Below are 17,207 nucleotides of genomic sequence, written 5' to 3'. Positions count from 1 at the left end.
TAATCTGGTCATCTTGCATAAAACACAGGCAAAAGTGTATGTGCCTTCTCAAGATCATCCTAGTTTTAACACTGTGCTCAAATTGTGTTCCATGCACAGTGTCCTCACCATGGCAGCTTTCCAGATGTAGGAAAGTTCAAATGTTAACAATGAGACCAAGTAATGATTTTATGCAGCATCCCCCTGCCCCTCTTGCACTGGTATGTTGTGACCCTTCCAGGAAACAAGCAAGGGCTGCAGCTAGCAGAGTCCTGGCAACAAGAACCAGAGGAGCAGGAGTTTGTCATATCTAGACTGGACATGAGCTTTTGAAACTTTCAGGTATGACACATGCTACACTTCCTTTCACTTATTTGGTTATGATTGACTGAACATTTCCAAGGGCTTTGTGACTCAGTGACTTCACCTGTACCTCCTGTACCTCCACTGCACAACACTGTGCAGTCGTCCCTTTTGAACACAGCACTGCTCCTCACTTCACCTTTACTGCTATCACCACAGAGCTACCTTTGAGATACTTTATTTACAGCAAAATAAAGAGCAGTACAAAACCAAGACAGACGTATGAAACCCCTTGTCATAACTGTCCCTCCTAAGCCCACACTTTTACAAATGCATTCTGGATACAAAACCCATGTGGAAATATTTTGCTGCTCTTGGACCTACAAGTGAATAGATATCTCACCACGATGCAGCAGCAGGGTTCAGTCCTGTCTGGTCCCTGTCAGTGGTTGTCAGGATGTTGCTGAGGCTCAATGAGACAGGCTCTGGGTTCAGATGTGTCCCAAAGGAGAAGCAGTTCCCCCCACCACCAATAATCAACAACTCCTCCTCATTTGGCAGAAAGACAGTACTATGATTATGTAGCATTAATGGCCACTCCAGATGCTCCTAAAAAAAGGTTTTGAACATACAAGACTTCAACACGTGTACTTCATACAATGCTGTAGAGGTTATTTCGTATCATACCTTCATTAGGAAGTTAAGAACAATCAAACTGGGTCCCATTTAGTCCACTATACCACCCACATATGTGAACTAGCTAGAGAACACATGACCAAGGAAATCACAATACACTCCTCTAGTATATTCCACTCAACAACTTGCAGTTCAGTGATTGTGTCCTGGGTTCAGCAGTAGCAGTCATTTTTCTCTTTCTTAGTAGCTGGTGCAGGGCTGTGGTTTTGACTTTCAGCCTGGGAACAGCGCTGATGACACTGATGGTTTTAGCTGTTGCTCAGTAATGTTTACTCTGACCAAGGACTTTCTGGGTCTCGTGCTCTGCCAAGGAGGAGGGGAAGCCACAAGGAAGCAGAGACAGGACACCTGACCCAAACTAGCCAAAGAGGTATTCCATACCACAGCACGTCATGCCCAGTATAGAAACTGGGGGCAGTTACCCAGAAGGGCTAGATCACTGCTCGGGTCGGGTTGGGTATCGGTCAGCGGGTGGTGAGCGGTTGTATTCTCTTCCCTTGTTATTTCCCTTATAATTATTATTATTGGTGGTAGCAGCAGTGGTTTGTGTTATACCTTAGTTACTGGACTGTCCTTATCTCAACCCGTGGGAGTTACATTCTTTCAATTCTCTTCCCCATCCCTCTGGGAGCAAGGGGAGGAAGGAGGGGAGTGAGTGAGCGGCTGCGTGGTTCTGGGTTGCAGGCTTGGCTTATAGCACAACAGATTGTTAATGACAATGTCTTTGTAACCCTGAACCCTTAATGGTTTTCCTTCCAGGAACATAGCCCATTGCTTTCTGAATCTGTGTAAACCTTCAGCATTCATATCCTGTGGCAAGGAGCTCCAGAGCTTACCTATGTGTCATATGAAGCACTCTTTTGAAGAGTATTGCCAACCAGCTTCTTTTGATGTCTCCTAGTTCTTACATCAGAAGAAGCAATGAACAATCACGCCCTCTTCACCACAAAGGAGACAGCCTAAAACATACACTGATACATCTGCAGTACAAGACACATCTGATTTATAACCTGTTTATCTGATAATCTGAAGAGATGCTCTTTCATGATGACCTCCAATATTTGAAAGCTCAGGAAAGTGAACCTTGGAAAGACACTTGTTGCAGATAACAGACTGCAGCAGTAACAAAACTCCTGTGTTGACAATTCAACTATCATTGGGGCCACTAGAGTCTGAAGAGGATATGTTACAGAGGCTTCCTTTGTAGAATGCTCAAGACAGAATGCAAATTTTATAAGGGTATCCTCATCTAGATTCTTGGAGAAATGTTAAGACAGACTTATCTGTTCACATTAACTGTTCCATGGCTTTTTCAAGCAGAGAGAAAGCTGTGAGCCAACGGATTTGGTGCTATCACTTTCTAGTGCATGTATCAAACACTAATACTAATAATATCCAGTGCTGCACAGAAAATCACTGACAATTCCAGTCTTTCAAAACTTAGGACCAATCCACATACACTGTACAGTACTATCAATATTTTAGCTCAGTACTGGGAGGTTCAAAAGCCTACAGAGTTTCACCTAAGTAAAAAAAAACAGCTCATAAGCAAAGGCAGCTCCCAATCCATCCACCTGCATCCACGTATGCCACGTAAATGGTTCTGTTTTTTTAGATACAACTTTATTACTACTTTAACCGTCCTCGCTGCTATCCAGCAACAGAAGTCTATTTAGCCGAAGGATCCTGGGCCACTTCTAACTGCTGCTATAGACAGCAAGAAAAAAAAAAATAAACTACATTTAAGCATACTTCATGCTTTATGCCCTCAGGAAAATGCTGCAAGGTCAGCCAGATGCACACATACTGCCTATGATACAAACCAGACCAGTCACAAATCCCAGTTTCACCAAGGACAGGATCCGTATGTACAAGTATCTAAAGAAATTTGTTTCTTTATGTAAAAGATAAATAAAAACTTGTCAAGCAACTGAAGCTTTCTCATAGAATAATGAGTTTGGGGTTGGGTTGGAAGGGACCTTTACAGGTCATCTAGTCCAACCCCCCCTGCTACAAGCAGGGATATCTTCAACCAGATCAGGTTGCTCAGAGCCCTGTCCAACCCTGAATGTGTTCAGGGATGGGGCATCTACAACCTCACTGGGAAACCTGTTTCACAGTTTCACCACCCTCACTGTAAAATGTTTCTTCCTTATATCTAGTCTGAATCTAGCCTATTTTAGTTTAAAACCACTGTCTTATTGATACAGGCCCTACGAAGAAGTTGGGGCTGTTCAGCTTGGAGAAGAGAAGGCTGCATGGAGACCTCAGACCAGCCTTCCAGTATCTGAAGGGGGCTGTAGGGATGCTGGGGAGGGACTCTTCATTAGGGACTGTAGTGACATGACAAGGGGTAACAGGTTAAAACTGAAACAGGGGAACTTTAGATTGGATATAAGGAGGAAATTCTTTCTTGTTAGGGTGCTGAGGCACTGGGATGGGTTGCCCAGGGAGGTTGTGAATGCTCCATCCCTGGCAGTGCTCAAGACCAGGTTAGACGAGGCCTTGGGTGATATGGTTTAGTGTGTGGTGTCCCTGCCCATGGCAGGGGGGGTTGGAACTAGATGATCTTAAGGTCATTTCCAACTCTAACTATTCTATGATTCTAAGTCTGTCCCCATCTTTCTTATAAGACACCTTTAAGTATTGAAAGGCTGCAATAAGGTCTTGCCAGAGCCTTTTCTTCAGGCTGAACAACCCCAACTCTCTCTCAGCCTGTCCTCACAGGAGGTGTTCCAAGCCTCTGATCATGTCTGTGGCTTCCTCTGGAACTGCCCCAGTTCTATGTCTTCCTTGTACTCCAGGCAGTATTACCACAGATGAGGACTACTCATGGATTTAGGCTGTTTTGCCCAGAGTATGCCAAAATCACCTTATGATTGCTCTTCACTGAATCACAGAATCATAGAATAGTTAGGCTTGGAAAAGATCTCAAGATCATCCAGCTCCAACCCCCCTGCCATGGGCAGGGACACCTCACACTAAACCATGTCACCCAAGGCTCAATCACAGAAGAGAAGCACAGAGTAGTTGAGGCTGGAAGGGATTTCTTGAGTAACATCTAGTCCAACCACGCCTGTTTAAAGCAGGCTCAACTACAGTAGGTTGCTCTGTACCTTGCCCAGTCAGGTTTTGAGTATCTCCAATGATGGAGACACCACAGCCTCTCTCAGCAACCTGTTCAGTGCTCAATCACCCTTACACTAGTTTTCTTATGTTTAATAAGTAGAGTTTCCAGTACTTCCACGCTGTTTTCTTCTTGTATTTCTGGCAGCACCTACAGCACACAGCTAACTCAGGCTCTGGTCTGATATGTTCTCTTCTTCTACAGACATCTTGAAATTACTGTGCTTGTGCCCATCTCAGCTCTGCTCCCCTTGCCCAGAATAGAGCAGCTCCATGCCCTTGTCTGGAATAGAGCTGCCCTATGCCCTCCAGGCTTCCGCACACTCACACTCTCTTAACGTTATTATGCTCTCTGAGCAGGTAAAAGCACTTCAAAATCAGATTCTGTGTCAAACAGGGCATATCTACTCCACTCATGAATCTGCTTACTTTGCATTTCTGACTCCATTTCAGGGAATAGCCTTGAAGTTACCACATTCCTTCACCAGACACTGTTTACCCTAAAAAAAAAATTGCAGTACTTACCACATTAATCATATAGTCCAAGCAGAGACCGCTCATTAAGTCAATGACAGTGATGCCTGGCACAGAGGATGAGTGAAACCACACTCCACCAACAAGCAGAAGTTTTCCATCATGCACATGTGCAGTATGTGAATACCTGTGAGTTCGAAATGAGATTGAACTCCATTAGTAACAGAGACAGAGACAGACCAAAGATCCACTACTGAAAGCCTTCTGCTTACCTTGGTATGAGAGGGGGGTGTGTCTCTACTGTCTGCCATTGAAAGCCATGTTCAAGCTCCCTCAGAAAGAAAACTGAACCTAATGGCTGCTCAGCTGCTCCCAGACCTCCTGCAATTACCACACCTCCTTTCCAGTTACAGGCAGAGTGAGAGTGACGGCTTTCTGGTATTGGACCCTCCACAGGAATCTAGGAAAACAAGTCCAAGGCTGAAGTTTGCCAGCCTAAGCGCCTTCTTCGTGTCTAGGCTCTTAAACGATCTCTTCGGTTTGCATGTCCTGTGGGATTAACATTCTTTCCTGCCACAGGATAGAACAGTTGCTGGAGGAGAACAAAGTGTGACAGGAAACAACCAGAAAAACACTAACCTACACATCTTTCTCTAGGGACTGCTAAGCAGAAGTGTTTCCATTTTCACTATCTCCAGTTTTCTCTGGCCCCCAGTTTATTTAATATCATTCATATTTAATATCATACCCTTTAGAAGGATGTCCTGGTTTAGCTCTAGCAGTTATTTTTCTCCTTCTTAGTAGCTGGTGCAGTGCTGCATTTCGACTTTAGCATGAGAACAACGCTGATGACACACTGGTGTTTTTAGTTGCTGCTGCATAATGTTTACTCCGATCAAGGACTTTTCAATCTCATGCTCTGCCAGTGAGGGGGGGCACTGGAAGCCACGAGAAAGCAGAGACAGGACACCTGACCCAAACTAGCCAAAGGGGTATTCCATCCCACAGCACATCATACCCAGTATAGAAACTGGGGGGAGTCACCCAGGAGGCCCAGATCACTGCTTGGGTCAGGCTGGGTATTGGTTGGCAGGTGCTGAGCAATTGTATTTGGCATCACTTGCGTTTGTTGTTTTCTTTTCCTTTTCCCCCCTTTTAGTTTTATATTCTCTCCCATTGTTATTTCCCCTATCATTATTATTGGTGGTAGCAGTAGTGGTTTGTGTTATACCTTAGTGGGTATAACCCGTGGGAGTAACATTCTTTCTATTCTCCACCCCATTCCTCTGGGAGCTGGGAGGGGGGGGGGTGGAGGAGAAGAAGGGTAGGAGTGAGTGAGCAGGTGTGTGGTTCTGAGTTACGGGCTGGGCTTAAACCACAACAAGGGCTTTATTTCTGCACATTTATTAGAGGCATCTTTCTCTGCATTCTTGTATGCTGCTTTCTGTTCAAGACAGACACCTGAGAACCACAAGTTTCCCAACACATGGACTAATGCAGTGACCAGCAAAGCAGGTGACCAGTGGCTCAAACCAGAGCAAGATAAAATGCTCAACTGCAGCACTAATATGCAAGCACTAATACGCAAGCACGAAAGGAAACTGTGTAAGACAAGGGGTGTAAAGGAATTTCATAGCAAGCAAGCTGTTGAGAAAATTTCAGGTCATCTGGTTCATCCCTTTCTCCTAAAGCAAACCCAACTCTATTGATTATCATCTGAACACATGGTTATTTAATAGCTTAAATAAGTCTGTCATGACAAGAATTTCTCTCCTCTTTAGGCAGTCTGTTGCAGCACTTCACAACAGCTTTTCTTAGTGTCCAGTTGCCCTCTCTATAGATTCCCTGTACTACTCAAAGTAAAATTTCAGAACAACTTGTTTGTCCTCTCTGCAGCTATATTTTACATAGCTGAAGATTTATTTGTATCCTGACTCTTCTCCACACTCAACAGTTGCAAGTCCCTCATAATCTTCCCCTGCAAGGTATGCAGTCTGGTCATTCTCACTGCATACCATTATGGAACTGTATTTGCATCCCAGACACCTCTTTTTTTCAGGAACCTGCATTGAGTATTTAACAAGGGTCCCACTGAGAATAAATGCATTGAAAAGAATAGAAAGGACTAACTCATGTCTTACAGATAACATTCCTGGTTACACACCTGAACACACAGTTTAGGCATTCCACAACAGCATGATTATTGCTTATTCATGTTTAGCTTGTGGTCCAGTACCTAAAGGGAAGCTATAAGAAAGCTGGAGAGGACTTTTTGTAAGAGCAACTAGTGGTGGGACAAAGGAGAATGACTTTAAAACTGCCAGAGGGGAGACTGAGATGAGCTCTTAGGCAGAAGCTCTTCCCTGGGAGGGTGCTGAGGCGCTGGCACAGGGTGCCCAGAGAAGCTGTGGCTGCCCCATCCCTGGCAGTGTTCAAGGCCAGGTTGGACACAGGGGCTTGGAGCAAGCTGCTCCAGTGGAAGGGGTCCCTGCCCGTGGCAGGGGTTGGAGCTGGAGGAGCTCTAAGGTCCCTTCAACCCAAACCCTTCCATGATTCTATTATCTCCTGTAACTATGCATGTCTCACCATATAATTGTGCTATGCACTATATTTAAAATTCAGTCTATCTTTAATAAACTGCAGTTTGTTTTCTCCACAAGTATTTCTTGCATGTCAAAGTAATTTCGAATTTTCATCTTGTCCACTAATGTACTATTGAGCTACTCTGCCTATATAATATAGGCAGCTGACATCATCATTCTTGTCATTAATAACTGGACCCCAGGATTGATCCTGTGGGACACCACCATTTCCATAGAGTGAATTCTAATATTCTCAAAGTCTGATTTCCAAATAATTTCGCACTACCCTGCAAGGGATCATGGAGTCTAATTCCATGCTCCTTGCAGGACTACCTAAAATTGAACCATGTAACTAAAAGCATCGTCCAGATGCTTCTTGAACTCTGACAGGCTCAGTACCATGACCATTCCCTTGGGAAACTGTTCCAGTGACCACCCACCCTCCCTCTCAGTGAAAAGCCTTTTCCTGATGTTGGATCTGAACTTCCCCTGACACAACTTCATTCCTTCATGCACTGCTGCTGGTCACAGAGAAAGGAGAAGAGCAGTTCCCCCTCTGCTGCTCCCTGTAAACAAGTTGTAGATTGTGATGAAGGCACCCTTCAGCCTTCTGTTCTCCAGGCTGAACAAATCAAGTTACCTCAGCCACCCCTCATAAATCTTGCCCCTGAGACCCTTTACCATCTCGACTGCCTTCATCTGGACACACTCTAATGCCCTTTTTGTACTGAGGCACCCAAAACTGTGCACAGCACCCAAGATGGGGCCACACTGTGGGGACCACAGTGCAGTACAGTGTCATAATTGCCTCCCTCAATTGGCCAGTGATGCTGTGCACAATGCACCCCAGGACATGGTCAGCCCTTTTGGCTACCAGAGCACACTGGTGACTCATGTTCAACTTGCCATCAACTCAGATCCCCACATCTCTTTCTGCAGGGCTGCTCTCCAGTCTCTTGTCTCCCAGTCTGTGCATACAACCAGGATTATTCCATCCTAGGAACAGAATCCAGCACTTGCTCTTGTTGAACTTCATATGGTTGGTGACTGCCCAGCTCTCTGGTCTACCCAGATCTCTCTGTAAGGCCTCTCAAGGGAATCCACAGCTCCTCCTAATTTAGTATCACAAGCAAATATACTTAATGTACATTCAATTCCTGCATCCAGATCATTTATAGAGACATTAAAGAGCCCTGGCCCTATAATTGAGCCCCATGAACACCACAGATGAGCAACCTGATGTAACCCCATTTACTGTAACTCTTTGAGCCTGACCCATTAGCCAATTATTCACTCATCATACTATGTACTTGTCTAGCTGTGTGCTGGACACTGTGTTCAGGATATTAGAATCATAGAATAGTTAGGGTTAGAAAGGACCTTAAGATCATCCAGTTCCAAACCCCCTGCCATGGGCAGGGGCAGCTCTCACTAAACCATGTCACCCAAGGCTCTGTCCAGCCTGGCCTTGAACACTGCTAGGGACGAAGCAGTCACAACTTCCCTGGGCAACCCATTCCAGTGCCTCACCACCCTTACAGTAAAGAATTTCTTCCTTATATCCAATCTAAACTTCCCCTGTTTAAGTTTTAATTCATTACCCCTTGGCCTATCACTACGGTCCCTAACAAAGGGACATATTGTGAGAGACATACCATCTGTGTCAGACACAGAGGCAAAGAAGTCATTAAAGTCTGCACTTTTTCTATGACCCTACTTGTGAGGTGCCCGACCTCATCAAGTAACATCTTCATGTTATCTCTGATCCTCCTTTTGCTTTTAAACTAGCTTCTCTCTCTTTTTTTGCTGTTTTGTTGTCCTTCACAGTGCCGGCCAGCTTGAACTCTCATCAAGCTTGGCCACACAAAACTTCTCCCCACAGTGGTAAACAGCATCCCTGTAGTCCCCTGCGTCACCTGTCCTTGCTTTCAATACACATTCCACCTGTAGTTTCAGAAGATTCCTGCTCAGCCAAGCTGGCCTTCTGCTCCACTTGCTTGACTTCTGACACTTTGGAATTGACTGCTCCTGTGCTCTTAAAAACTGACCAGCATTCATGGTCATCAGTGCTTTCAAAAGCAGATTCCCAGGGCACCTTCCTAACTAGTTCCTTCAGCAGCACAAAGTTCCTGTATCCTGTGTCAAAGTTTTGCTGGCAATTGTCCTATCACCAACAATTTGAAACTCAACTACTTCACATAGTCACTGTGACCAAGACAACCACCAATCACCACTATGCCCATGAGTCCTTCACTGTTTACAAACAACAGATCTGGGAGGGCACCTTTCCTAGCTGGCTCCTTTAGTACCTGCACCAAGAAGTTATCTTCAACATGCTTCAGGAATTTCCTGCATGAGGTTCCCAGTTGTCATCTAGGAAGTTAAAATCACCCATAAGGACAAGTGCAGCTGATCTATAGATATCCCTTAGCTCCTAACAGAGTAATTCATCACTATTATTGTCCTGCCTGGGTGGCTGATAGTAGACTCCCACATCATCTGCTTTATTGGCTTTTCCTTTAATCCTTACACAGAGGCTCCCAACTGTGTCATTGCCAACTGCAAGCATCACACCACACAATCCAACTCCTCCTTTACACACAGAGCCACCCCTCCAGCCTCACTTGCCCTGCCTATCCCTCCTGTAGAGCCTAAAACGATCCACCATGAGACATCAGTCACAGGACTTGTTCCACAAGGTTTCTTGCTCCATGATGTCTTGCTCTGGGACTAGGCCAAAGCTTCCAGCCCCTCTTGTTTACTCCTCATGCAAACATTAGCATAAAGAAATTTCAAATGTGCTCCGGTGTACTCAGCACATCATGGAGTGGAGTGAAAGGCCTTGCCCAAATGCTGTCCCTCAACCACTGGTGTGCTGTCCTGGGGCTTATCACTACTGAACCTCATTTTATACTCTTTTATCCTTTCAAATCTAATTTAAAGCTCTTCCAATAAACCCTGCTAACTCCTGTGCAGAACCCCCTTTTCCCCCTTGAGAAAGGTGCACTCCACGTGTTGCCAGCAGCCTGGCGTCATGCAGACTGACCTGAGATCAAAAAACCTCACATTCTGCCAGTGACACCAGGCTTGGAGCCAGGTATTGATTTACTGGGTCTTCCCGTTTCTTCCCTCATCATTCTGTGTAACTGGAAGGGTGGAGGAAAATATAACCTGTGCTCCTGAACCCTTAACCAGTCGTCCTAAGGACCTGTAGTATCTTTTGATAGCCTTTGGAATCTTATAAAAATTTCATTGCTGCCTACATGAAAAAGCAATAATGGATAATAATCCAAGGGTCATACCAGGGTAGGAGGTTTTCTTGTAACATCTTCGGCAAATGCCCCATGGAGGCAGCAGATTTCCCTAAGTGGGTCTGGTCAGAGTATTAGGCCTTCTGTTCCACTCAGAAGAGAATCTTCTATGAAAATAATACCTTATTTTCTTAATGGAAGTGGTTTGATGCAGGGCACAGGCCAACTTAACCTTGGCAACACCTCCAAGTTAGATGAACCATCTCCCTCATCATCTGGTTCCACTTCCAGAACCTCGTACCTGTTGTACAAGGGCACCTGGGAAGGTGAGGCAGTCATAGAGGAAATGCACCTGCTGCAGGAACTTGTCACAACTTTCCTCTATGCCTTAAATCACCAGGTTCTGCTCGGTAGAGCTGCGCTGTGCCCCATCTGCCTACCCTGGTCACAGTGCTCCCCAAGGGGTTCTTTTACAGGCATGAGAAGCTCGGTTGTGGCTGCTCCCCTGAGGTTTCTGCAGTTCAGGAACCTCCCTGCATGCTGGAGCATCCACTGCAGATCGTTCAGCAACTGAGTGAGCTGCCTGCCTCAGTGACCAAGGAGGCTCACAGGGAAATCTTATCAACATGTGTAAATGCCAACTGGGAGAGATGAAAAAAGACAGACAGAATGTGCTCAGTAGCGCCCAGAGTCAGGGCAAGAGGCAATGGGCACAAACTGATATACAAAAAAAAGCCCCACTTAAGCATAAAAACCCCTCACATTTTCCTATTAGGCCCTGATAGGTTGCCCAAGAGGTTGTGAAGGCTCCATCTTTGGAGATAATCAAAACCCAACTGGACAATATCATGAGCAACCTGCTCTAGTTAGAACTGCTCTAAGTAAGGGTGCTGTACTAGATGATCTCCAAATGTCCTTTCCAATCTCAAGTATTCTGTGAAGACTATATTCCAATAAATGCCAAGGTGTTCAGAAGTTAGCTCTGATTCTAACCACAATGGAGTGTGTCAGTACTGCCAATGTCATCCTCTTCAATATGGCAATATCTCTGTAATTTAGTTGGCCTCGCAACACAGCAGCACACACCTACAAAGCGAAGGCTATTTCTACTTCTCAGGCCTCCTTAAGTTCTTACCCCAGTGCAGGAAAGGTCTTGAGTGTGCAAGAAATACCAGTCCCCCAGCACAGGCTCCAGAGCAGAGCGGCCACCATACACAAAGAGGTACTTCTTGCCTACAGAAAAAGACAACCAGGTGAAAAGAGAAGTTAGAATCTGTCATGTCACAAAAGAAGGCTTCTGTTTGCATAGACGGGAAGCTGACCAAAGCCAGAAATTAATGCTGGCAGGCAGAGGTTTAAGACACTATTTATATTGAGACATCCTGCAACCTGATGAACATTTCCAGATTTTAGCAGTAAACGCAAGACATCAGTTCACGAATACAGGAATTACTCTTGCATCTACATCTTTTATAAGACATGGAGACTAAATATTTTTACTAAGAAGCTGTATCCTTCATGTCTGTGGTCATTCAAAAGACCCCCATCATCCACTTATATTACGTAGTTTCTGAACGTTTAAAGTCTGAATGGGAATTACACGCTGTAGTCTCAACACCAGAAGGAGAAACCATATTTTTTAATACACCAAAAAGATTTAAGGAAGAAAAATTAAGCAGTAGAAAGATTACACCTGTAGAACTAATGGAACTAGAAAATCTGAAGTACAGAAACCACAGCAACACAATGAAATCTATTTATCCCAGGAAAAACAGATAAAACCTCCTAAGACAACAAGAGTTGTTCATACAAAAAGATGATGATAATTTAAGTGTGTAGGAGTTAATCTGGAGAAGCCTCAAAAAGGAGGTACAAAAGGTGCACAAGTACTTTGGGTAGATGTCAAGGATGTGTGTTTACTGCACTATACCCTGTCAGCTCACTTCTTTGTAACAGGCTGTGCAAATAACACAAGCGTGGTCACTTACTTTAACTACAAAGCAAAATCAAGACAAAAATAAGAAGATACTATAAAAGACAAAACCCAATGAATTATTTAGAAAATTTTATTTGACCATTTAGAATTTGATATAAAATGTTAACTGGAAGGCTGAACCCTCAACTCCACTATGGTGCTAATTAAACTCCACTCCACAAATTCAAACTATGCTCCAGACTCGAGTAACAACTGCTTAACAATTCCCTTGGTGTTTCCTTCAGTAGCTCCCTGCCTCTCAACAGTGGAGCAGGAAGCAGCTTAAGAAAGGTCAGCTTTCACCACCTGAATTCCACTAAGTCCCATCACTGACCTGCTAACAACTGCTGAAGGTTTTGCCCCTTACAGTCAGTATCTCTTACTAAACAAACCTTCAGCATGCCAGTGCAGGGCTTGATTCTAGACCTATTCAGCACTACTGAGTATGTGTCAGTTGCTACCAGAAGAGTGCCTCTTCTGAGGCACTTCTCCTGGGTAAAGAGCTAAGGATCCTGCTCCATAATTAAAATACTAGCCTTCAGACAAGAAGTTCTGAAACTTCTTTCTGGTGTGATGAAGCATCAGTAACTTTAGCCATAAATTATTTCAAAGACATTTCTGTGTCTTCCAGAACAGATCACAACCCTAGGCTTCAATTCTACTTACCACTGGGGATTATGCAGTATACAAAATATAAATCATGCAACTGATGCTACATGGAGTAAGTGGGCTGCACTAATTACACAACAAGCTAGAACAGGAAATCCCAGTTGTGCAGGCATTCTAGAATTCATCATGGACTGGCCCAAGAGCAAAGAGTCTGGAATGTCACCAGAGGAGGAGGTGATGCGTGCTGAAGAGGCCCCACCACATAAGGAACTGTCAGAAAGTGAAAAGCAGTATGCCTTGTTTACTGATAGCTCCTGCCATGGTGTGGGAAAGCGTGGGAGATGAAAGGCAGCTGTATGGAGTCCCCAGCAACAAGTTGCAGAAACTGCTGAAGCAGAGGGTGAATCGAGTCAGCTTGCCGAGGTGAAAGCCATCCAGCTGGCCCTGGACATTGCTGAACGAGAAAAGTGGGCAGTACTTTATCTCTACACTGACTCATGGATGGTGGCAAATGCCCTGTGGGGGTGTCACCACACAACGCAGAGGGAAACCCATCTGGGCTGCTGCACTGTGGCAAGATATTGCTGCCAGGGTGTAGAACCTGGTGGTGAAGGTACATCATGTAGATGCTCATGTACCCAAGAGTCGGGCCACCGAGGAACACCAGAACAACCAACAAGTGGATAAAGCTGCTAAGATTGAAGTGGCTCAGATGGACTTAGGGTGGACTGTTCTTAGCCCCGCGGCCCCATGACACCTCAGGCTATCAAGGCAGAGATGCAACACACAGATGGGCTCGTGATCGAGGGGCAGACTTAACAGTGGACACTATCGCCCAGGTTATTCATGAATGTGAAATGTGCTGCAATTAAGCAAGCCAAGCAGTTAAAACCTCTCTGGTATAAAGGACAATGGCTGAAGTACAAATATGGGGAGGCCTGGCACATTGACTAGATCACACTCCCACCAACCTACCAAGGCAAGTGCCATGTGCTTACCATGGGGGAAGCAACCACTGGATGGCTGGAAACATATGCTGTGCCCCACACCACTGTGCCACACTATCCTGGGCCCTGAGAAACAGATTTTGTGGCAACACAGCACTCCAGAGAGAACTGAATCAGACCATGGGACTCATTTCTGGAACAACATGCACCATTATAGACACGGGGGCCAAAGAGCATGGCATTGAGTGGGTATATCACATCCCCTACCATGCACCTGCCTCTGGGAAAATGGAATGGTACAGTGGATGGTTAAAAACTACGCTGAGAGCAATGGGTGGTGGGACTTTCAAACATTGGGATACACGTTTACAAAAAGCCACCTGGTTGGTCAACATGAGGTGATCCCCCAACAGGGCTGGCCCAGCCCAGTCAGAACTTTTACATACAGTATATATATATACATATATATGGGGGAGGGGGGCAGATAAAGGTCCTGTGATGCACATTAAGAGTTTGCTGAGGAAGACAGTTTTGCATTATTCCTGCTTCAAGCAAAGGCAAACTCACTTGTGGGATTGCTTTTGCTCAGGGACCCAGATATACTTGGTGGGTAATGCAGGAACATGGGGAAGACCAGTGTGTACCTCAAGGGGATTTAATTTTTTGGGAAAACAGCCAAAGATCTCAACTGTATCCTGTTGCCTGCTATGTAACACTTTTATAGGCCATCAGCTACATGCCCATCCCCACCACTCTGGGCTTTGAAAAGAAGATATGTGCTGTCATGATCATCAGCAGAGAATAAAGTAATGGGAAAAGCCAGCAGCAGCAGAACTGTCCTCAGGTCACCACTGACCGACCCTCACTTCCCTATAGTCATCACCTCAACAAAAAATGAACTTTGATGAAACCAGACAAGCTCAGCAGTGACCTGAGAGTTTGGTGGTGTCAACAGCAGGCAACAATGCAACACTACACACCGTCCCCAGAGGCTGTTACAAGACACGGAGCCTGGTATCATGGACTGGATGAATTTAGCAACTTACTCCATGGACTAAGGAAGTATCTATCTCTCTCTCTCTCTCTCTCTCTCTCTCTCTCTCTCTCTCTCTAATATATATATATATATATATAAACATGAGAGAAAAGCAGCCCTGTGGAGAAGGACTTGGGGGTGTTGGTCAATGAGAACATGAACACGAGCCAGCAGTGCGCACTCACAGCCCAGATAAGCAACCGTATCCTGGGCTGCATCCAAAGGAGCGTGACCAGCAGGTCAAAGGAGGTGATCCTGCCCCTCTGCTCTGCTCTCGTGAGACCTCACCTGGAGCACTGTGCGCAGTTCTGGTGTCCTCAACATAAAAAGGACATGGAACTGTTGGAACAAGGCCAGAGGAGGTCAGGAGGATGCTCAGGGGACTGGAGCACCTCCTGTATGGAGACAGCCTGAGAAAGTTGGGGCTGTTCAGCCCGGAGAAGAGAAGCTGCATGGAGACCTCAGAGCAGCCTTCCAGTATCTGAAGGGGGTTTATAAGGATGCTGGAGATGGACTCTTCATTAGGGACTGTAGTTATAGGACAAGGGGTAATGGATTAAAACTTACACAGTGGAAATTTAGATTGTATATAAGGAAGAAGTTCTTTACTGTGAGGGTGATGAGGCACTGGAATGGGTTGCCCATGGAAGCTGTGAATGCTCCATCCCTGGTGATGTTCAAGGCCAAGTTGGACAGAGCCTTGGGTGACATGGTTTAGTGTGAGGTGTCCCTGATCATGGCAGGGGGGTTAGAACTACATGATCTTAAGGTCCTTTCTAACCCTAACTATTCTATAATTCTATGATTCTATGTATATTGAAAAATGTGGGATCGGATCATGATGTGAATGGTATGGAATAAGGGGTGAACAGTGTCCTGGGTTCAGCTCTAGCAGTTATTTTTGTCCTTCTTAGTAGCTGGTGCAGTGCTGTGGTTTTGACTTTAGCATGACCATGAGAACAGTGCTGATAACACCACTGCTTTTAGTTGTTGCTAAGTAATGTTTACTCTGACCAAGGACTTTTCAATCTCATGCTCTGCCAGTGAGGGGGAGCACTGGAAGCCAGAAGAAAGCAGAGACAGGACACCTGACCCAAACTAGCCAAAGAGGTATTCCATACCACAGCACATCATGCTCAGTATAGAAACTGGGGGGAGTCACCCAAAAACCCAGGTCACTGCTCGGGTCGGGCTGGGTATCACTCAGCAGGTGCTGAGCAATTGTATTTGGCATCACTTGTATTTACTGTTTTTTTTTTCCCTTTCCCCCTTTTAGTTTTATATTCACTCTCCTTGTTACTTCCCCTATCATTATTGTTATTGGTGGCAGCAGCAGTTTGTGTTATACCTTGATTACTGGACTGTTCTTATCTGTGGGATAAGACACCTGTGGGAGATACATTTTTTCTGTTTTCATCCCCACCCCTCTGGGAGCCAGGAGGGGAAAAGGGAGTGAGAGAGTGGCTGCATGGCTCCGTGCTCCCCGCTGGGCTTAAACCACAACAATCATATTTCAAGTGTGAAGAGATCTCAAAGCCTCTTTGATTTCTTTTCTACTGGCAGGCTTGGAAAGTGGGCCGATGTGACCCCCATGCAGCTCAACAAGGCCAAGTGCAAGATCCTGCACCTAGTTGGGGGCAATCCCCACTATCAATACAGACTGGAGAATGAATGGGTTGAGAGCAACCATGAAGAGAAAGACTTGGGGATACTGGTAGATGGCAGGGGGATTGGAACTTGATGATCTTAAGGTCCTTTCCAAACCTAACTATTCTATAATTCTATAAATGAGATATGAGTCAGCAACGTGCACTTGCAGACCAGGAAGTCAGAGGACTGGAGCACCTCTCCTATGGAAAAGTTCTTAAAGAGTTGAAATGGTTTAACCTGGAGAAGGAAGGCTTTAGCTAGACCTTACTGTAGTCTTTAAATACTTAGAGGAGGGTTATAAGAAAGAAGAGACTGCTTTTTTACTGGGATGTGTAGTGACAGAACAGGGGAGAATGGTTTTAAACCAGAAGAGGAGAGACTGAAAGAAGCTCCTAGGCAGAAGCTCTTCCCTGTGAGGGTGCTGAGGCGCTGGCACAGGGTGCCCAGAGAAGCTGTGGCTGCCCCATCCCTGGCAGTGTTCAAGGCCAGGCTGGACACAGGGGCTTGGAGCAAGCTGCTCCAGTGGAAGGTGTCCCTGCCTGTGGCAGGCGTCTGGAACTGGATGAGCTGCAAGGTCCC

At 45.4% G+C, this 17,207-nt stretch overlaps 1 protein-coding gene across 7 annotated transcripts in view; it reads right to left on the bottom strand.

Annotated features, from left to right (window-relative positions):
* Positions 1–504: 504 nt before the first annotated feature.
* The window catches only part of LCMT2 (leucine carboxyl methyltransferase 2), a 29,053-nt gene continuing 12,350 nt past the window's right edge, over positions 505–17,207 (bottom strand). Inside the window, exons 11-15 of one of the 7 annotated variants that reach the window (XR_008972555.1) lie at positions 11,547–11,644; positions 4,851–5,038; positions 4,630–4,765; positions 1,815–2,234; positions 766–891 (exon numbers count right to left, since the gene is read on the bottom strand). Coding sequence is in view for 5 of the 7 variants with exons in the window: in XM_057412677.1 (XP_057268660.1) it covers positions 1,938–2,234; positions 4,630–4,765; positions 4,851–5,038; positions 11,547–11,644 (719 nt within the window). In the remaining 2 variants the exon portion in view is untranslated. Of the gene's footprint in view, positions 892–933; positions 2,686–4,629; positions 4,766–4,850; positions 5,039–11,546; positions 11,645–17,207 lie in introns of those variants that run through there. The other 6 variants (XR_008972557.1, XM_057412678.1, XM_057412677.1 and 3 more) reach the window with 6 other exon arrangements.

This window comes from Pezoporus wallicus, unplaced genomic scaffold (genome assembly GCF_028554395.1).
Source record: "Pezoporus wallicus isolate ANWC-B61680 ecotype Strahan unplaced genomic scaffold, APGP_CSIRO_Pwel_v1 contig_8783, whole genome shotgun sequence".
In the NCBI taxonomy this organism is placed as follows: Eukaryota; Metazoa; Chordata; class Aves; order Psittaciformes; family Psittacidae; genus Pezoporus; species Pezoporus wallicus.
This window is presented reverse-complemented; position numbering and strand designations above follow the sequence as displayed.